The 19,204-nt window shown below is 43.9% G+C and overlaps 1 protein-coding gene across 1 annotated transcript in view; it reads left to right on the top strand.

Annotated features, from left to right (window-relative positions):
- LOC113489031 (NADH-cytochrome b5 reductase 3) overlaps positions 1 to 18,257 on the top strand; it is an 18,443-nt gene extending 186 nt beyond the window's left edge. The window contains exons 2-9 of the mRNA XM_026864519.1: positions 2,773 to 2,904; positions 7,200 to 7,272; positions 9,226 to 9,332; positions 11,196 to 11,325; positions 12,907 to 12,990; positions 13,127 to 13,212; positions 15,442 to 15,541; positions 17,069 to 18,257. Coding sequence (XP_026720320.1) covers positions 2,773 to 2,904; positions 7,200 to 7,272; positions 9,226 to 9,332; positions 11,196 to 11,325; positions 12,907 to 12,990; positions 13,127 to 13,212; positions 15,442 to 15,541; positions 17,069 to 17,241 — 885 coding nt within the window. The 3' untranslated portion in view covers positions 17,242 to 18,257. The remainder of the gene's footprint in view (positions 1 to 2,772; positions 2,905 to 7,199; positions 7,273 to 9,225; positions 9,333 to 11,195; positions 11,326 to 12,906; positions 12,991 to 13,126; positions 13,213 to 15,441; positions 15,542 to 17,068) is intronic.
- Positions 18,258 to 19,204: the final 947 nt, after the last annotated feature.

Consider the following 19,204-nt stretch of genomic DNA (forward strand, 5'->3'; position numbering starts at 1 on the left):
CGCTGGGCGGTGTCGCAGGGTGCCCCAGGCTCTTGCTGCCCCCACGCCGTGTGCCCGTCGCTCGGGAGGGGGAGCGGAGGCGCCTCTGTTGGCAGCCGCGTCCGTGCCCCCGCAGCGATGCGGTGGCTCCGGGGCCTTCTCGGGGCTGGCGTGGGCGCCCGCGGCTGTTGGCTGGCATAATGGTGCCGGTGTTGGCCGCCGTGGCCTGTGCGTTGTTCTTGTCTCCGTTGCCTGAACGGTTTATCGGTGTCCGATGGCTTTGAGCCCCCAGCCTGGCAGCTGCTGTTGCGGTGTGGAGCTCTTTCAGGGTCGCGTCTGCCGAGCGGTGGGTTTGCAGGGCCGTTATCTCGAGCACGCATCGTTACTTTCTTCTCGGCAGCTGCCTTTCTTCGTTTCTTTCTTCTGATGCACCTGCTCGAACGTTCCTGGCTCTGGGTTTGAGAGGAGCAGGACGGAGGTGGGTGCAACATACGCTAGTTTGGGTACAGTTGCTTCTTGGGTTACCTGAACAGAAGAGGATGAGACAGATACTAAAGCTGCCCAAGGGAAAAAATGCTCCTCCCTTAATCAACGTTCTCTAAAACGCATGAGAAGAATGTTTAGCTAAGATCACTTAACAATAGGGCTTGAATGAGGAATTGGGGAGGGGTGATCGGAGCTGAGGGTACAAGGTTTTTCTTGCCAAAGAAGCGTTTGGTTTGTGTGTTTGCGGGGCAGCTCGGTGATGGGAGTGCCCTGCCACGAGCTTACCCGTTTAACTGTGTTTTGCTTGCCACGCCCTAGTGCAAAGGGCTGGCAGACTCCATGCTGGGGCTTTTCTCGTGGCCCTTCTTGTTATCCTGCAGAGGTCTGTTTCCATTAATAAAAATTCCTGCTCGGTTACTTATTCTGTGATCTGTTTGCAAAGATTAGTGCAGCTGGAAGCTGTGAGTCACCAGATCTTCCTTTAGTGATTTCTGGTCTTATGGTCAGCCAGTCGTTCCCTCTGCTGCAGCTTTCATGGTTACAGTGCAGTTACCTTCATCAATATCTTGATATGGTGGTAAGATCACTTTTCACCCCGAGAATGTATTTATTAGCAAGGACGTCCTTTTTGTAATCATTCAGCCTTCAGTTCTTTCCGTTTTTTTTCTGCCCACCAGCTGATACTTTGAGTAAGGAACTAAAATAGATGTTCAAATTAGTGGGTGTGCTGTTTCTTTTCCAGGCTAAATTCCACAAGACTTGTGCACTAACTGACCATGAATAACAAATTGCCTTCCACGAGGCTAACACTGTTAAAAGTATTTGTCAAAATTAGGCTGCATTCTGTTCCAGTAGACTTGGATCTGGTGCATTGCTTCAAAAAAATGATGATTGTGCACATTTGGGGAGTGTATTAATTCCACTTATTGAACAGCTGTGATAGTTTTCACTTGACATCTCATGACCCAGAAAAGATTTGCAAAGATGAGAGAAAACACAGGTGGAGAAGCTGACTTGCAGAACTCCACTCTGCTCCTGCCTTCCTGATTATTTGCTATTGGCGTACCTTAGTGTTGAGTTGGGACTGTGTCTAAGTTTTTCAATTCCTGTTTTCAACTGCAATTTTGCTAGACTGCAGGTGTGCTTTTTTTGGTCAATTTTAGATAGCCACATCTGTAAATGACACTAGTTTATTTTAACTTATTAATGTCTTGTTTGAAACATGGTGTGCGGCAGATTCAGCTTGCTGTCTCCACCAGGTCTCATTCACCTGTTGACTTCTCATTAGGGACCTTATTTGCTGCCCTGTCACCTTCTTAAACAACTCCTCTCTCTCCCTTCTTTTTTGTGACTTAGTAAGCTCTTCCTCGAGCTGCAGTAATGCGGTGCATTGTGGGAATAGAGGAATAACATTCCAGTAAACTTCAGCTGCTTCTGAAACAGCCTGTGTGGAGCTGATTCCGTGTTTTCAAATAAAAGTGAAAAGTACAGAGTGTGTGTATGGCATGATGTGCTTTCAAGCTATACCCAGTGTTGATAGATTTTAAACCTGTATGGTAGCATTTTAAGAAGAGAGAGTTTATGCTGTCCTCCGTGTCTCCCCCCCCCTTTTTTTTTTTTTTTTAAATTTGACACTTGCCACAGTTTTAGTAATGTAGGACTTTTTTTTTTTTTTTTTTTTTTTTCCTTTTTGGATGCAGTCATGCTTCTTCCCTCTCCTCTGTAAAAACATTGAATAATAAATTACAGAGTTGGAGGGGACTTTTATAAGTAGTTGTTCAGTTTGTTCACCTGTCCGAAGTCAGGACCAAGTCCCCACACAGGTGATTTTGCAGGCTGTTGTACTTACCTCCCAAGAGCGGGACTGTCTCTGGGATCAGGCACTTGAAATGGAGGCGCGGGCCTCTGGCTGAGCACAGTCCTGGCAGGCTCTGCCCTGCAGCCTGCGGGTGACCCAGCTCCAGCCCCGGGGACCCACCGAGTGCCCGAGGCGCATGGCGCTGGGCCGGGGAGGTGACACCTTCCATCCCTCCATCCTCTGTGCATAGCTGTAGTTGCAGCGACGTGGTCTCTTCTGCGCTCTCCTGGGCTGGTGTGGCCGCTCGGCCACTCCCAGCTCGGCACCCCGCTCCTGATGCCGGGGATGGAGAGTGCCTCAGCGGAGGAGTAACGCCAGGTTTTCGTAAAGCAAATTTGTGTGTTACACTGGCTGGTGTTCTTTTAATATTTCCTGCTTGTGTCAGTACAAAGAAAGTTTTTTTGATGTTGTTACGCACAGTGTCTCACACTCTTTCTGTATTGCTGCAGTTGGGTCGGGTTGTGACGTACCCAATATGGCTAATCTACACCGCTATCCTGAGGCTCTTCAGAAATCCCCATCCTGCGATTACCTTGAAGGATCCTGAAGTGAAGTATGCGTTGAGGCTGATTGATAAGGAGGTAAGAGCATGTACAGTGCTGAGCACCACCTCTCCATGCATACTGTGGAATGCTTATAGCTTCTGAAACCTGCCGTAATGTTGCAGCAGGGCAAATATTTGTATTTTAAGGACAGGACTTCTTTATAAATGCTCCTTGCCTAGTGTAATCAAGTTGTGCAAGCAGCTTGTTTCCAAGCAAGTTAGAGTGGGGAATGCTGCTTTAGAAATGCCAAAATTCGTAGTTTCTGTCACGTGTCGTACATCAGCAGAAATTCCTAAACTCTGCAGTGCTAGATCGGCTGTGAGACAGAAGTCATGCTATCAGGCAGAGCAGGCAGTTTTTTCATGGTTAGTTGTAGTCTGTGTACTAGTTGTCAGCACTGTGTTGATACGGATTCATGTTATTGGATTTATGTACTCTGATGTGTTATGGGAAGACGGGTGTTGAAATGGTGTAGTCCTGACAGCACCTGAGCTGCCTCAGATTCTCTTTCTTCCTCTTGAAAGTAGAAGCCGTTCTGTACCTCCCAGGCTGCTTGGCCGGGTTTTCAGAGGAAAGTCATGACCCTTTCAGGGGTGGATCTTGCTATCAGAAATTGGTAACTCAACTTGTGGAAAGGGGACCAAAGCCACAAAAGATGAAAAGTCCAGATTTTCATTGGATAAACACCCTCAAATGCATGAGATAGAAATCTTGGCTTTTCAGGTGTGAAGTCAAACCTGAAGATACTTCAGTGTTGACTTTTTAAATTAATGAGCTAGACAGAAAGTTATCAGAGTTTGGATGAAAAGGACTTTGAACTGTAACAGAGTTCTGTTTGTGGTATAGGGAGTGCACCAGTAGCTTGGCTTTCATTTGTCCCGTCTGTCAAAGAAAATTGAGTGTCATTCCAAGTCCTAGTTTCGTGGGAACTGAAAGCTTCCCTGTGGCTTGGGCTGGGCAGCATTACTGAGTTTATTTCCCATGTGTACTGCACAACGTTGTTACATACTCCCCACTTCCACATCAGGTCTGTAGCACGTGGTTGCAGGTACAGTCTGCCTGACCAGCAGAAGGGGAGGGAAGCTTGAGGCACTGCATGTGCTTCTGAGAATTAATCTACTTGCAGGTTTCTGCTGTAGCAGTTTGTAACAGAAGTTACAGTTCACTTGCTGCTTTTTTTTTGTTGTTGTTGCTAAGTACTGATCTTTTTCTCACTCTGTTTTTTGTATGCTTGTTTAAAACCTTGGGATGGAGGAACGTTCTTACATAACCAGGTCAGATGCTGCTGCATGCAGTACCTTGCTCAACTGAGAATACTTGACTGATGAATGTTTATAACTTTTTGCTGAAATGGGAAATGTGCCCAGGAAACAGAAGTTAATTTGGAAAATAATAACTTGATACAGTAAGTGCTAGTAGCTTCTAACATCCTGTCAAAAAATCTAGTGCAAACACTCTGATCTTTGGTAATAAACTTCAGTGTTGCCCCATCCACCTGTCTAGAAAAGGTGAGTTTAGTCAGTCTTTCCATTGTGCTTCAGTTTGTATTTTACAAGCTATTAAATTTGAAGTGGATGAGAACTTTAATCTAAAACTACCTGTCATTGCACAAAAACATTTTAACTTGAGAATTGTGGCTCTTTGGTGGTTGTGGAGCTTGCTCAAGACATCTGTGTGGTTGGCTAGAGTTTACCTTCCATTGCAGGAGGAGTTGCAGTACGTTGGTTTTATCTTGTAATGTTGCTCCTTTTGCCTGCTCAGCCTAGTAAAAGACACTTATATTTTAAAAGTTTCTGCTATTCCCATTACCATGTTGGTATTTATGATTCCCTTTTTATGACTATGAAGCTGCCAGTACCTTCACCAGCAGAGCACCTAGATGATTTGTGTTTAAAATAAAAAATGAACAAATGTATTCTGTGTTTTGGGGGTAGCTGGGGGTTGTAATTTTTAACGTGATGAATTTCAATTACAGTATGGCCCTGCAGAAAGTTTTCTTGGTGACTGTTCCTTTGCTTAGGAAGGGAAGTAGCTTAGACCAATTTCACAGCTAAAGAAAATGGAGTGGTGATTGCAACAGAAAACATGAGGTTCATGTCCTAGGCTGCTGTACAGCAACACACGTATGTGAAATTTCAGAAGAATTCCACAGTTACATAGAAAGTTTTCAGGTGTCTTCAGTCTGAAGTTTGGAAGCCCTTGCTCTAGAGAATGCCTAGTTTGACATATATGTGTCTTTTAATGCAGCAGAGATTTCTGTGTATGAAAGCTGGAAGTCAAACGTACTGTTTTGTTGAGCAGTTGCAAGCAGAAGCCTTGCTGCCTCTATCCACTGTTTGCCTTTCACCCACCAGCTGAAATGTTAACAACTGCCCAGATTCCGTGTGTCAGACTCCTGTCTGTCGGACGGAGAAATAGGGGCACAAAGCATAGGGAAAAATTGTCATAATATAGTTAGGTGTGCTGGTTTAGTTTATGCCTTAGAAAAGCCCACAACCTCAGGGGTTTTGTAATGGTAATTTGTTGCCTTTCAGTGGCTTCAGCAAGCCCTAGCCTGCAAAACCTGTTGTCCAGCTGTGTGTTTGGCTGTGAGTGTGGGAGGTCCTCAGCCACTCCAGACAGCAGTGGGTGCTGGCAGCCCGAGCCCTGGGGCTCGCGGGCTCAGGGCAGCACCAGGTGGTGGCTTGGGGCAACACGGCCAAGGTGACCCCATGCTGGAAATGGCTTCTGTGTCCTCTTGCAAGTCTAGCCTTGACTATCGGCTTGCTGACCGGTGTGCACGGTGTCCTGGCCATGTCACAGGGGCGCGGTGTAGGCGTGCTGATCTGGGCACTAGGAATTTCTTGAGCTTCTTCGTGTTTCTACAGTTGTCTCTCGTGGTGCACCAAGATGTCTCTTGCAATGACTTCTCGATACCTTTCTCAGCTTTAATTGATGAGATGATTAACTGGGAGTTCAGAACTTTGCCTTTCTCTATGCTGTTAAAGACTGTGTCTTAAAATAAAGGATTATTGGCAAAATCCAGCCTTGAAGTAGTGAAGCTGGTGCTGAACTTCACATACAGAAACAGCAGCGGTCAGTGCGAGAGCATGTTAGTCCATGTTAGCTGTCTTGCTAGTGGAATTTTCAGTGTCAGTTACTGTTCCTGAAGCAGAGAAGCCCTTTTTAGGCTGCCTTTTTTATCCAGCATTTACCTTAAAATGATTTATTTTGAAGAAAATGTCATCAGTGTGACCAGAGCTCGTTAAGAGAAGACTACACAGACTGTGATGAGAAAGAAGTCTGTTTCCATTGGTTACTTTAAAATCAAAAAACCAAAAACAAATGAAAAAAGAGTTACAATATTTTATAGGTTGTTTCTGAAATTTTCTCTAGAAGGGATATTATATCTCATAGGGCTTTAAAAAAAGAGAGTCTTGAATGAGGCATTAGGCTGTATGCTGTTTGTTTCTTTTTTTGCTGTCTTTTTCAGTCCCATGAACATGACCTGATTTTTAAGAGGTAAAACTTATGTAGTATAAGAAATAACATTTCATTTACTCATTACCAAAATTTTATTCAAGGTGTATGACTTTCCTAGCAAAAGATTAGGACAATTATCCCACCTGGATTGCATAAATTGTCATAATTTTATAATAAAGATCCTATCTAAATAGAGTGCTCTTTCCAATTTTAGTTAAGGATTAATTACATTTTTATGGCGAAAATATTTTTAAGGCTCTTAGGATATCAAAGGGGACCAAGTTGTTGCTTTCTGATCTTCCTGATATCCACTAGTGTCTTCTGAAATTGTATTCTACATTGACATGGTTAATTCATCATGATTTTAAGATGTCAAAATTTTTTTGGCCTTGAACTCCTGCATATTTAAACTTTAAATGAGAATTGAAGAACTGATTAATTTTTATCTTATGGCCTTCTCACAGAAGGCAATGTAAATGTTCATACTGTACATAAAGTTATTGTTTAGTTTTAATCTGCATATGAGTATTTTAATAAGTTTTGCTAGTCACATTTAAATATACCTCAAAACAGTATTTGTATTTGTCTTTTTTTTTTTTTCTTCCTATTTTTACTTCTGTATTACTTCTAAAATATTTTAAGATAAAATTAAGTTTTCAGGGAGTTTGAATTCTAAGTTGACCTCTGCAGGATTGCCATGTTCAGAGAAGTTCATATTTGCATGATGCAAAAATTTCAGATAGGATGCTGCTTTGCCCCAAATATTAATCCTGTGGGAAGACAGGCTAGTGTGTTGGCTTTACAAGTGAAATCACTAACATTAGATCCAAACCACATAGCTGATGGTTCTTTCTATTTTCCTCTTTCAGGAAGTTAGTCATGACACAAGAAGATTCCGATTTGCTCTCCCTTCCATAGATCATGTTCTGGGTCTCCCTATAGGTATGTTCTGTCTTTCCTTGCTGAGAATCCGAGCACTGTTACAGGGTAAGAGATTTTGCGGGGCCCAGGGAAGTTTCCTACATTTTGAACTGTTCGAGTACTGTCCATGTTTGAGCTGGTGTTTAGAGCTTAGCAAGGTTATCCTCATGCTGTGAGTGATCTGCAAGGTCTGACATTTTTTGTATTTGCAGAGAGTGTATTTTCAGCTTCTTTCTGTGAAGACAGTAGAAACAAGTATACGAGTATAGCAACTTGTATTTTTCCAGTCACAGCTTCCTAGTGTGTGTTACTCCCATGGGACTTGGTCTCTGGGGTCCCCTGAGGCAGTGCTCTCAGCTACTTCTCCTCTAACACATGCAGTTTACCAGACGCTCTGCTCACTTCGGAATTTGCAGCCAGTCTCATGGAACTGCTTAATCACCATGGAGTAGATGTTTCCTTAGGCCTTGCCACGTGGCATGTTGCCTTCCATAATAGCTCAGTGCTGTTGTTTCCTACAGAAAGCTAGTGAGGGTGGTAAAAGCAGCTGGGAAGCAGCAGGCTGGGCAGCTGTGGGACAGGTACTGGTGTGCACTCTCCATGTTTACTCCAGCACCAGCATTTTGCTTTTACCACCCGCTGGAGCATTGCAGGGAAAACCACCATTGACTCGGGGGAGAGTGGGATTGTGTATGGCCTCAGGCAGAGGCTGCCAGCCCATGTCCTCTCAGAGCAGGGTAAAGCTCTAACAAGTAAGAGCATAAGGCATGTTTTCCTTTTGGGAGGAGCACCTTGTTTGGGTTTGTACCAATTCCTGTGAGACACGCCCTGGCAGTGGTGCTGTGTGTCCAGAGTCACAGTCTGCAGTGGTCACCATGGGCCTGTTCCTGGAGGGGGCAGTGGCTGCAGCTCCCCTCGGGTCTTCTCAGGCAGGAAACATGTGTGCTGCCAGATTTGTGTAGGCTTTGCTGAGAGGGTCATTTGAGTCATCCTTACATGACATCCATGCATAGCTTCACGTGAATTATGGTTGCTTGTTTCCCGAGTCACCAGGTAGCACATCTTCATTCACCCACTGGTTTGCCTTGCTGTCCCTCCAGCTGTCCCTGGCAAACCAGCTCCTGGTAAAATCCCCTCTTTGCGTTCCCTTAACAGGCCAAGGAGCTGCACTATCTCTGGAGAGCTGCATTTATCTGAAGAAATATCAACTGGGTCAACAGAACAAACTAAAATAACAAAAACCAAATCCCTCCCCTAGGTATCCTTCGCTTGGGTCTCTTCAGGGTGTTGTAATTTTATAGGAAAACCTTTCAAAGGGGTTAATTCTCTTTTCATCAAAAATGTAGACACTGAGAAAAGAAACTGTTGTAGAGAGTTCAGTGAATGTGTGGCAGATTGAAACACAATCTCTACATTCAAATGTTGAGCTGGAGGAATAACAGGGTTAGAGAAGTGATTTATGTCTGGGCAGCCTTAGCAATGGCAGCTAGAAGACCTCCTGGTAGGCATGAGTGATCTGTGGTCAAAATAACAATAGTTACAAACTCAGTTGTAACTAAACTGTAAGAGTTTATAGCATGTTAATAAAGAAGTTTGAACAGCACATGGCAGTTCACCTCTCCTATTACGTACTTTTTACTCGTATGTATGGGGGAGACATATCACATCATCTGCAAGATCTCACATACAGTTAGGGCTCTGGTAAACGTATGTTCATGAAGCTATCAGAACAGATATGATTGACACATAACATCAGCAGTAGAGTTGTCTGCCCTCCCAGATAGAATCTAGGGCATGGTGAACAACTCTGGTAAGGTGTTACACTGTCAGGAAAATGAGAGGAAGAAGTGGTACCCCAAAACAAGGTACTTAGGAGAACTTTGAGACTGCATTTGCAGTCCATGCCAACTCAGTACATCCACTGAGAGAAAAATCTTTTGAAATCAAACTGGTTTTTTTCTTCTTTGTTTACAGGACAGCATATCTATCTGTCTGCACGGATTGATGGAGCTCTGGTTGTTAGACCTTACACTCCAGTTTCCAGTGATGATGACAAGGGCTTTGTGGATCTTGTTGTCAAGGTGAGAATGTCAGATCCACGACTCCGATTTAGAGCCCAGGGTGTGGTGTGGGACAGTGTCAGGTGATCTGCACAAGTCCAGGGAGGTGACATCAGTTGCTCTTGCCTTACCCACCAGCTCTGTAACCCCCTCGTAGGCACCACCAGATCTGTCGGGCAGGATTTGCCCTTAGTGAGGCCACACTGGCTGTCACCAGTCACCTGCTTATTTTCCACGTGCCCCAGCAGAGTTTCCAGGAGGATCCACTCCATGATCTTGCCAGGCACAGAGGTGAGACTGACTGGCCTGTAGTTCCCTGGGTTATGTTTTTTCCCTTGTTAAAAATGGGGGTAATGTTTCCCCTTTTCCAGTCAGTGGGAGCTTCCCCACTCTGCTATGACGTCTCAAAGAGGATGGAGAATGGCTGAGCCCCTTCATCCGCCAGTTCCCTCAGGCCCTGTGGACACATCTCACCAGGGCCCATGGACTTGGGCACCTTCGGGTTCCTGAGATGGTCTCGAACGTGATCTTCTCCTACAGTGGGCAGTTCTTCCTTCTCCCAGTCCCTGCATTTGCCTTCTGTGACTTGGGTGGTGGGGCTGGAGCCCTTGCTGGTGAAGACTGAAGCAAAAAAGTCATTGAATGCCTTCCAGTCTTCTTTTATCACCAGTATACCTATAGAAGCTTTTCTTGTTGCTCTTGACATCCCTGGCCAAATTTAATTTTATCAGGGATTTGGCCTTCCTAACCTGATCCCTGGCTGCTCAGACAATTTCTCTGTATTCCTCATAAATTTCTGTATTTGCATACTGCAGTTTTCCAAAATCTGTGCAGACCTGCAGATGTTCACATGTTTTTTTTTTAAACCTTCTGAAATAAGGAATTAACCTTGCCTCAATTGTCAGCTGCTTCTGAAGCTAATGTACTATGGTCATTATGATCATTAAGAGCAGTGATGATTATTGTTACTGAGCCAGTGTGAATGACTGATGTAATTGGCAAGAATGTGATTTTGAGTCTTATGATAATGTACTTTTGTCTCTTGGTAGCTAGACTAAGCAAATATATTTAAAGCTGATGGGAATTTAAAACCTGAATAGCTGCACTGGATTTCCTCTTAGAATTTTACTCTAAGGTGGTTTTCTTCTTTACAACTAACAGCACCATTTATTGTGAAACCAGATATGACTTTGCCTTTTACTACCCACTTATCTTCATGAGCATGGTGTTGTACACATGACAAGGGAAGAATGTAAATCTTTGACTCAGAAATGTTTTACGAGACTCCTTCCCAGTGTGGCTCTCCATGCATGCAGGTGGTGCTGTTCTTGTAGAAGTGTAGCTAGTCTCAGCTTGAACTCTTTCACACCCAGGTGATTCGAAACAAAAAACCCAGCACAGCTCCAGAAATATAACTACACCCACTGACACCTGTTGGTGACGACTGAATATCCGATTAATTGGTATCCACTTTTGTTGTTGTTCTAACTTTGAGGTGCAAACAGTTGGCATCCCAAGAAGGAGGTTTGGGTATATCCCTTTGCAACTGAGCTGTCAGGGATCTTTCTCAGGAGTTTTTCTGTTTGAAATCATGGGGGCTTTATTTTTTTTTCTTCTCAACTTGGGTGTAAATCTGTTACAGAAATACAGTGGGGAAATTGCCAGTATTTGTCTAGTCTGATCAAAACTGGGACAAGAGTGGCATTTTAATCCTTTTCAGAAAACTCAGTGATGCTTTTTATTGTCAGTCAAATCTTCATTGATAGTATTTCTTCATGTAGTAGTTGCGTTCTTTGCATGAGGAGTGTGGGTACCTTAATATTTGAAGGGCAAAAGCACATCTTTGAGCTGTGAAATTAATTGCTTCATTGTTATTTTTAACAGATCTACTTTAAAGGTGTCCACCCAAAGTTTCCTGATGGAGGGAAAATGTCTCAGTACTTAGACAGCCTGAAAATAGGGGATACTATTGACTTCAGAGGACCAAGCGGCCTACTTGTCTACGAAGGAAAAGGCAAGGCTGACTTAAAAGATGTAATTTATCCAGAGTAAACAATACAGAAAAAACATTATAAAGTAGTAATAATACGGGTCACTGTTTTTTTCCAGCTGGGTTCAAGTCTTTATAGAATCACAGAATCCCAGAATGTGTGGGGTGGAAGGGACCTTCAACGGCCATTGAGTGCACCCCTGGCAGCGAGCAGGGACACCCCCAACTCCATCAGGTTCTCAGAGCCCGTCCAACCTGAGCCGGAATGTTTCCAGGGATGGGGCATCTACCACCTCTTGGGCAACCTGTGCCAGTGGTTCACTACCCTCATTGCAAAAAATTTCTTTGTTATATCTAGTCTAAATCTACCTCATAATTTAAAACCATTACCCCTTGTCCTATTACAACAAGCCCTGCTAAAAAGTTTGGACTCATAAGACCCCTTTAAAGTATTGAAAAGCTGCTATAAGGTGTCCCCAGAGCCTTTTCTTCTCCACAGTGAACTCCAACTCTCTCAGCCTTTCCTCAGAGGTGTCCATCTCTCTGATCATTTTTGTGGGCTCCTCTGGACCTGCTCCAGCAGGTCTGTGTCTTTCCAGGACTCTGGAGCTGGGGGGTGGAGTACAGGGGCAGAATCTCTGTGGTGACACTTTGATTACACACACTATGTGAACAGAACCTTCGCTATCACCTCTTTATTATTCTGGTGGCTGCTGTCAGTATACTCACCCTCTCCACTAGACATGGCAATTCTTTTCTGTTGTTAACATTTCTGCACAAAACAAACTGCTAGTGTCTTAAAATTAAGCCAGTGGCCATTTTGTTGAGGGGGATTGTTACATGGCTATAGAAGTGCGCATTACTGATACTGTTCTCAAAGAAGGGACTTCTCTCCCTATTTACATGGACATAGCTTCCCAAATGAAAATGAACTTTATCATTAGGAAGTACTTTTGTGCTAATATAAAATAATCTCACTTTGACATAGTGCAGCCACAAATGTGTCTCAAAAACCTGGCAGTTTTGTGAGCAGCAGAACTCAGACACGTGGCTTTCTAGAGCTTTGTATGTTGTGTTTGTTATCCTGGATGAAGAGAGGTGTGAATATAACAAATACCGCATTTTGGGCAATTTCAAACTCTGTCAGCTTTGAGTGAGACTGGCAAATTAGCTCAAAAAGAGGAGGTAAATACACAAAAAAACCCCCACCCTGCATATTCCAGGTTTTCCCTTAAAATAATTCACATGGGATAAATAACCTTTCTGAGCAGAGTAATTCCTTTGTGTGGAACTGTTTCCAGAATCCGGGCTTTTGAATATCACTGGGGGTGGGAGACGTGAGCAAATGGGAATACAGGTAGTGATGGTTTGATGCTAGTCAGGAATAAGCAGTAACCCATGTCAGTGTCTGACATTACCAGTCTCTAATCGTCTTTCAGGATTGTTTTTATTTGTGAGGACATCGCTTTTGTCTGTTTCCTGTTCCTGCTTTACAGAGGGGGAAGGGTGACAGGGCTGAAAGTCAAGTAGCTGAACATGCTGGGGAGGGGTCATGGGTGCTGTTTCCTGCCTTCTTCAGTGTTCCCCATTTCTCTCTTTCTTCAGGCAAGTTTGCTATTCGGCCTGAGAAGAAAGCTGAACCACTTACCAAGAAAGTGAAGTATGTGGGGATAATTGCAGGTGGGACTGGTACGTATACATAAAGATTCATCGTTGGTTTCTGACAGCTGGTAGATGTATTTATTGGTGTATTTTCTCACATGCTCACTTGTGTTTTCTTTACTGTTTCGTATTCTCGCATCATTGACCTGCCTTTCTCTTTCAGGGATAACACCTATGCTGCAGATCATTCGAGCAATCATAAAAGACAAAGATGACCCTACCGTTTGTCAGCTGCTCTTTGCTAATCAGGTAATTATGTCCTCTTTTCTGTTTATAAAGTTTTACTTAACTAACAGAACTCCACTCAGCAATTGGAAGTTCGTGCTGAGAAAGCCTGGTACAGAAACACAAACCGTGAGGGGAGAACTGAACTGAAATTGTGAAAACTTCCCATATAAAAGCACTATAATGAAATTGCTTTTTTAGTGTTACTACAGAAATGCTGCTTTCCTCTCAGCTAATGCTCATTTTCCTGTGTCTTGTTTTTTCTAATCTAGTTTATAAATGTTTTAAAACTGCACTTCTTTGTGCAAGTTGTTAATGTTTTGGGCAGTCTTTCTTGGTGGAAACATGAGAGGTGGACATCTGTCTCCTTCAGCAATTGTAACTTTGCAGCAGGGAGTTATGTGAAATCTTTCTGTCTGAGAACACCTTAGGTGAGACTTAAATTCACAGTGGTCTCCAACAGCTCCCTCAACTACGGAGCTGTGATTCTGTGTGGCTGTTCCCTTACCTTCCCATTCCTTCTGGCAGTTCCTCACGTGTTTCTGTTGCGGGCTGAGGTGTGTCCTAGTGCCGTGCTGGATAAAGGGAAGATCCATGGAGTCCCTGCGATAGAGATTTCTTGGATGATCAGGCAACCAAAACAGTAGTGTACTGCTGAACTGCAGTGCTCCTTCTTTGCCTGATGTTTTTCTGGTTTTAATCCTTTTTGCTTTTAAATTTCTCCATCATAATGAATATTTGTTTCTGGATTATGTGCCATTATTTGTGGTGAACCTCACTTTCTGCCTGTGCTTTTTGGCTTCTTTAGGCTCTCCCCCATCATTCCCCTTGGATACTCAGTGTGTCCTCATTTCTATTCTACCATACCTGAATTATAAACCAAGATTTGTCTGCCCAGAAGCTATGATCCAAGTGCCAACAGACACACTGTTCTGATGCTTTATTACAGTAAGAGCCCTGCTGGTGCCCACTGCTGTGGCTGCAGCAGCTGGGCTCTGCTGAGCCCTAGGACTTGGCATAAGGTGTGGTTGGTGTCAGGCAGGAGGGCCAGGATTTGCTGTGAGTAATTCAGAATGACTAATAGAGAGCTCGAGCTGCTTTAGCAACCCACAAAATCTACTGCTTCTTGCAGGGAGGCCTCGGGGAACACTTGCCTGTGTATTAGCAACAGCCTGTGTAAACATCAGTCCTTGGCTTTAAAGAGTCCTTGTACCCAGTAACTGCACAAATAGAAATCAATCTTGTGACAAATAGTCAGTCAGGAAGGCCTGCAGACTAGAAGTTTTCCAATATTTAATATTTTAAAATACACGTTTAATGTGTGTTTTGTTGATCTTGTATTTTGGCCCTCCTGAAAGACCTGTGTTGGATACAGATGACAGTGTACACGGGCTCATACTGTACTTCTGACTAGCACACTTAGGGTTGGTCAGACCCAGCAACAGCTTTTCTGGAACATGTGCAACTGCAGATCCAGAAATAGGCACCTTCTCAGCAATAGTTGCTGGCATGTTCCTCCTTACCCCCGCAGTTACAGACATAGCGGTGTCCTCAGTGCCAAATTATTAAGGCTGCAGAGGATGGTGCCACTTTTAGTATCTACCCTTTTCCCTCCTTCCTAAACTGCACCTGCTTTTATGGGAATAAGGCATTCTTCTGGCCTTCCATGATGTTGCATCAGGGAGGAGCAGAACTTGATACTCTGGGTAACATTTGTTGTTCCAATCAGAACTTGATACCCTTTTGGTTATCTGTTCCACATCCTGTTTAAAAACCAAGCAATCTTGGTATGGCACTACTGATGAAATTTGAAATGGTAAAGGTGAAAAACCTGGCATCTTCCTGACCTAATGGCACAGTATGGAGGAGACACTAGTGCGTGCTTGTGGTTGTTTTTTTTTTTTTAATGGAAGTTGCTATTGTAATAGTGTTAAAAGAGGGCTTTACTCTTCTGATGCTACAGCTAATTTCCTGAACAAGTGATGGTTCTGTGTTCTGACACAGGCTTTTCTTTGTTGTATTTTTTTAGAGGGAAGTCATTGCATGGTCAGGATTTGGGAAAGTTATGAACCTTTCTGTTATCTCTGCCACAGGATAGTCATGGAAATAACTTATATTTGCTCTCTTCAGCCTGTAAAACGTTGTTGAATAATCTGTTCCATTTCACAGGGCTGTGGAGTAGATAACACTCAGTGGTCATCCGAGGACTGCACTCGGATGCAGAGTGTAATCATTATTTTCCTTGTCCTGCAGACCGAGAAGGATATCCTGTTGCGGTCCGAGCTGGAGGAGATCCAGGTCCAGCATCCTGGCCGCTTTAAGTGTTGGTACACGCTGGACAGGGCACCTGAAAGTAAGAACTGACGTGCTGCTTACATTGACTGAAGTTAGAGCATTAATGCATGTGCTTGGCAGGAGACCTGCTGTGTCGTGCATATTTCTGAGCTCGTTCCTTACTTAGTGAGTCGTGTCTGAATGCATCCAGTAGCATCATTTTTCACCCAGTGATGCACAGAAACTCTTGGATGTGATCGGGCCATGTTTGCAGAGCTCACCTCAGGTGCATGGCAGTGCAGTGTTCCTCCTCCTGAGACTGCCCCTGAGCACTTAGTTATGTCCTCTGGAAGGTGACCTTCCTTCCCCACAGAATAAATGCCAGGTGTTACCATGTTGTCTTGTGTTCAGAGCCGGCGTTGAGGCCGCTGTGGTGGGGGTGCTGGAGGCACTGTCTCATGGGATGTGCCCAAGCGCAGCCTTCTCCCAAGCTGTCACTGCATGGCACTTCGTGGGAGCTGCTCTTCTTCCTAGGCAGTGGGATTGCCTTTGTTAACAGTGTTCCTCAGTGACAGCACAGTTCCAGCTTGGAGCAGTCCAGTTTTAAAGATAATGTGATATAGTTGGCTGGTCCAGGTGGGAGCATGAGCTAGCTGAATGTGCCTCCCTCAGCTGTGCAAGTTTGAGGAAGAAAAGGCTAAATAGTTACTGCTGTTGTGAAAAGGCTCAATAGTTTCCGTGTCATTCCTTGTTTCCCTTTCTTACTATTCCCCATCATGCCCACCCATGTTGGGATAGATTCAGTGGTGGTTTGGGGCAGAGAAGGCAAAGCCATATGCCTCCTCTTACCTTGTGACCAAGGATACACCTCTGGTAGGGTGGGGGGAATGGTCGTGCCATCGCCACAGTCCATTCCTGTCGTGTCGTCTTCCACAGTTACGGTTCTGGAAATTCTAACCACTGTTCGTTTTCTTTGATATTTGTGAATTGTGAACTGATCTTAGCAGCTGTGATAGAAGTTCCTCCTTAGACCCCCTCAACACTGTTCTACAGACTTTCATACTGTGCATGAAACTGGACCAAACACTGTACATTTTTTGGACAATCTGCAGGAGAAAAGTGTGGCAGCCTTACTGTGTCCAGAGGTTTAGGTCATCAGCTTTTTGCATCTGTGACTGGGGGTATGATGTGTAAACCTGAATCCTGGCACTAACTGAGAGTGTTCCAACCAGGAACAACTCCATCAGCTGGATTCCCCCTAGGGAACTTGTGAACAGTGGGGCAAGGGGGGGTGGATGCTGTTCCACAGTGTGGCAGCTGGGGAGAGTCACGGTCTGTTCTCAGATCTGCTTGAGATGTCCTTGGGCCTTGGAGCAGGCTGCATTAAAAGCGAGCCCTAGCTTTCTCCATACATGAAGTGGTGTTTTTTCCATGCAGCATAACTGTGTTGAGGACGCTAACGTGAGTGGAGTATATAAATGCTACAGCCCAGAATGTTACCAAAAAAACCCTGAAACCCCAACACTCTTCCTAAAGTGACTTGTATCTATCTTTCTCTCTTGTTTTTTTTCCTCATTCTCCTTCCTCTACTTCAATTTTTTACCAGATTGGGATTACAGCCAAGGATTTGTGAACCAAGAGATGATCAGAGACCACCTGCCTCCACCTCAAGATGATGTTCTGATCCTCATGTGTGGACCTCCTCCAATGATCCAGTACGCTTGCATTCCCAACCTGGACAAACTGGGCTACACCAAGGAGATGAGGTTCTCTTTCTGAAGACAACTGATAATTCAGTGATCTGGTGTAGAAGGGAAGAAAAAACATTTAATGGGAAACAGGACAAAGTTAGAGATGGCTGATGCACAGTGATGGGAGGCTACATGTACATTAAAAATGCTTCATTTTTTTTTTTTTCCCCTCAATCTCTGGCAAGTAAGACACTTAAACTTAACTGTCCTAAAACTGTACTGTATGTTGTAGAGGAACAACCATGTGGAAAGGTGCCTAGTGCTCAGCTGTAATGTTTGCTTCAGCTCCAGGGAGGACACACAGCTGCTTAGGGCAGTGAACACCCATTTATGCTGCTGCTTAGTGCTGTGATCAAATGGTGGCAATATCCTACTTCCCAACACTGTGCATACCCAGTATTTTATTTGGTATGAAGTATGAAAAGACACAGAATGTATTGGATTATTCACCTTGTTTATGCCAAGTGCTAATCCTTGCCGAGCTTTTACAGCACAAGGGCCAGGAGTGTTTGCTTTGTACGTGTAACCTTTGCAACATCAGAAGCTTAAAGGTGCTTGTTCTGTTGAAGGATGACAATTAACCATTCATTAACAACTGAAGTTGTTCAAGCTGCCTTGTTAATCAAAACAGAGTGGTAAACAAAATTTGTTTCCTTTTATACTTTGGAATGGCCTCTCCCAAAGGCAGACACTTTTCTAGGTGGTTGCTGTGCTCATCCCTGGGCAATGAAAGAAAGTACAGAAGGCAGGTGGCTTTGTGCACTGTTCCACAAATAGCTGGGATTTTTTGCTTGTATATGTGTGGAATACTGAAAAAAAAAAAAAGTGACTAACCTTAGTGTTTACTTTCCAATAGCCGATGGTGCCATAGGAATACAAAAGCAGTTGTTCGGCATGTCCTGTGCAGTGGAAAAAAATGCTGGGTGAAAACTGGATCTAGTTTTAGTTTCTTCTTTCCCAGAGACAGATTTGGAACAAAGGGAGCTCAGGTTTTGTTGCCAGGGTGGGTTTCGGCCAGCAACAAATTTGGGTGTGGGTGTGGGGGTGTGTGTGTGTGTGTGTGTGTGTGTGCACAGGGTGGGGGGGTTTGCTTAGTTGGGGGGTGTGTGTGTGTGTGCACAGGGGGGAGTTGCTGAGTTGGGGGGCGGGTCAGGGGGTGGGTGTGTGCACAGGGTGGGGAGTGGCCTGTACCTAGAGCAGAGCCCCCGAGGGTTTTGCTTGGTGAGGATGCATGGGAACAGCTTTAAGTCACCAAACTGACAGCAAATGTCTCACTGAATCGAAAGCTCCTTCTTAGATGTTGTTTACTATAGCTGTGATTTTTATTTTTTAATACACTTTTTTTACAGCAGCCTTTTACCGAGCTTGTAGTAAACTTCAGGCATCTTGTGTGTCAAACTTTCTGTGCTGCCGAGATTAGAGCTGTCCTGCAAGGAGTCTGGGAAACTAGAAATCTGGTGATGAAATCTGAGTAACCGAAAGGATGTTTAGTCATGTATGCAGTAATGTGGATACTAGTTAGCTACAAGTGTCAGTGTATAATACCACTTTTTTAAGGATTTGGGTAGATAGTTGAGGTTATAGCTTGCCACGCTTTATTTTGTGCAACAGATGAGTACTGTGCACTTAAAAGGTTAATTTTCAGCATGAATTAAAAAGATACTACAGTCAGTTTAAGGAACCTCAAATGGATAATACTGTTATTAATTCTATTAATTAGATGCTTGCTTCTGTAGTCTTGAACTTTTGATGTGTGCTTCTGAAACTTGTTGTTTAATACTATGCTGCAGAGTTTAAATACTACTCAAGTAAGTTTCAGTCTCTCTCAGGAGGCAAAAAGCAGAAATAGGAGAGGAATTATCTTGCTGCTGGTTTATATCACTGTGGGATACACATAGATTTTTTTTTCATTGTCTAATGAAGTTTTCTTTTTTAAAAAAAAAATCTGGTTATACATCAACTATTTTGTAGTACTCTGCTTATTAAATTAC

The sequence above is a fragment of the Athene cunicularia genome, assembly GCF_003259725.1.
Source record: "Athene cunicularia isolate RWA chromosome 1 unlocalized genomic scaffold, athCun1 chr1_part2, whole genome shotgun sequence".
NCBI classification, from domain to species: domain Eukaryota; kingdom Metazoa; phylum Chordata; class Aves; order Strigiformes; family Strigidae; genus Athene; species Athene cunicularia.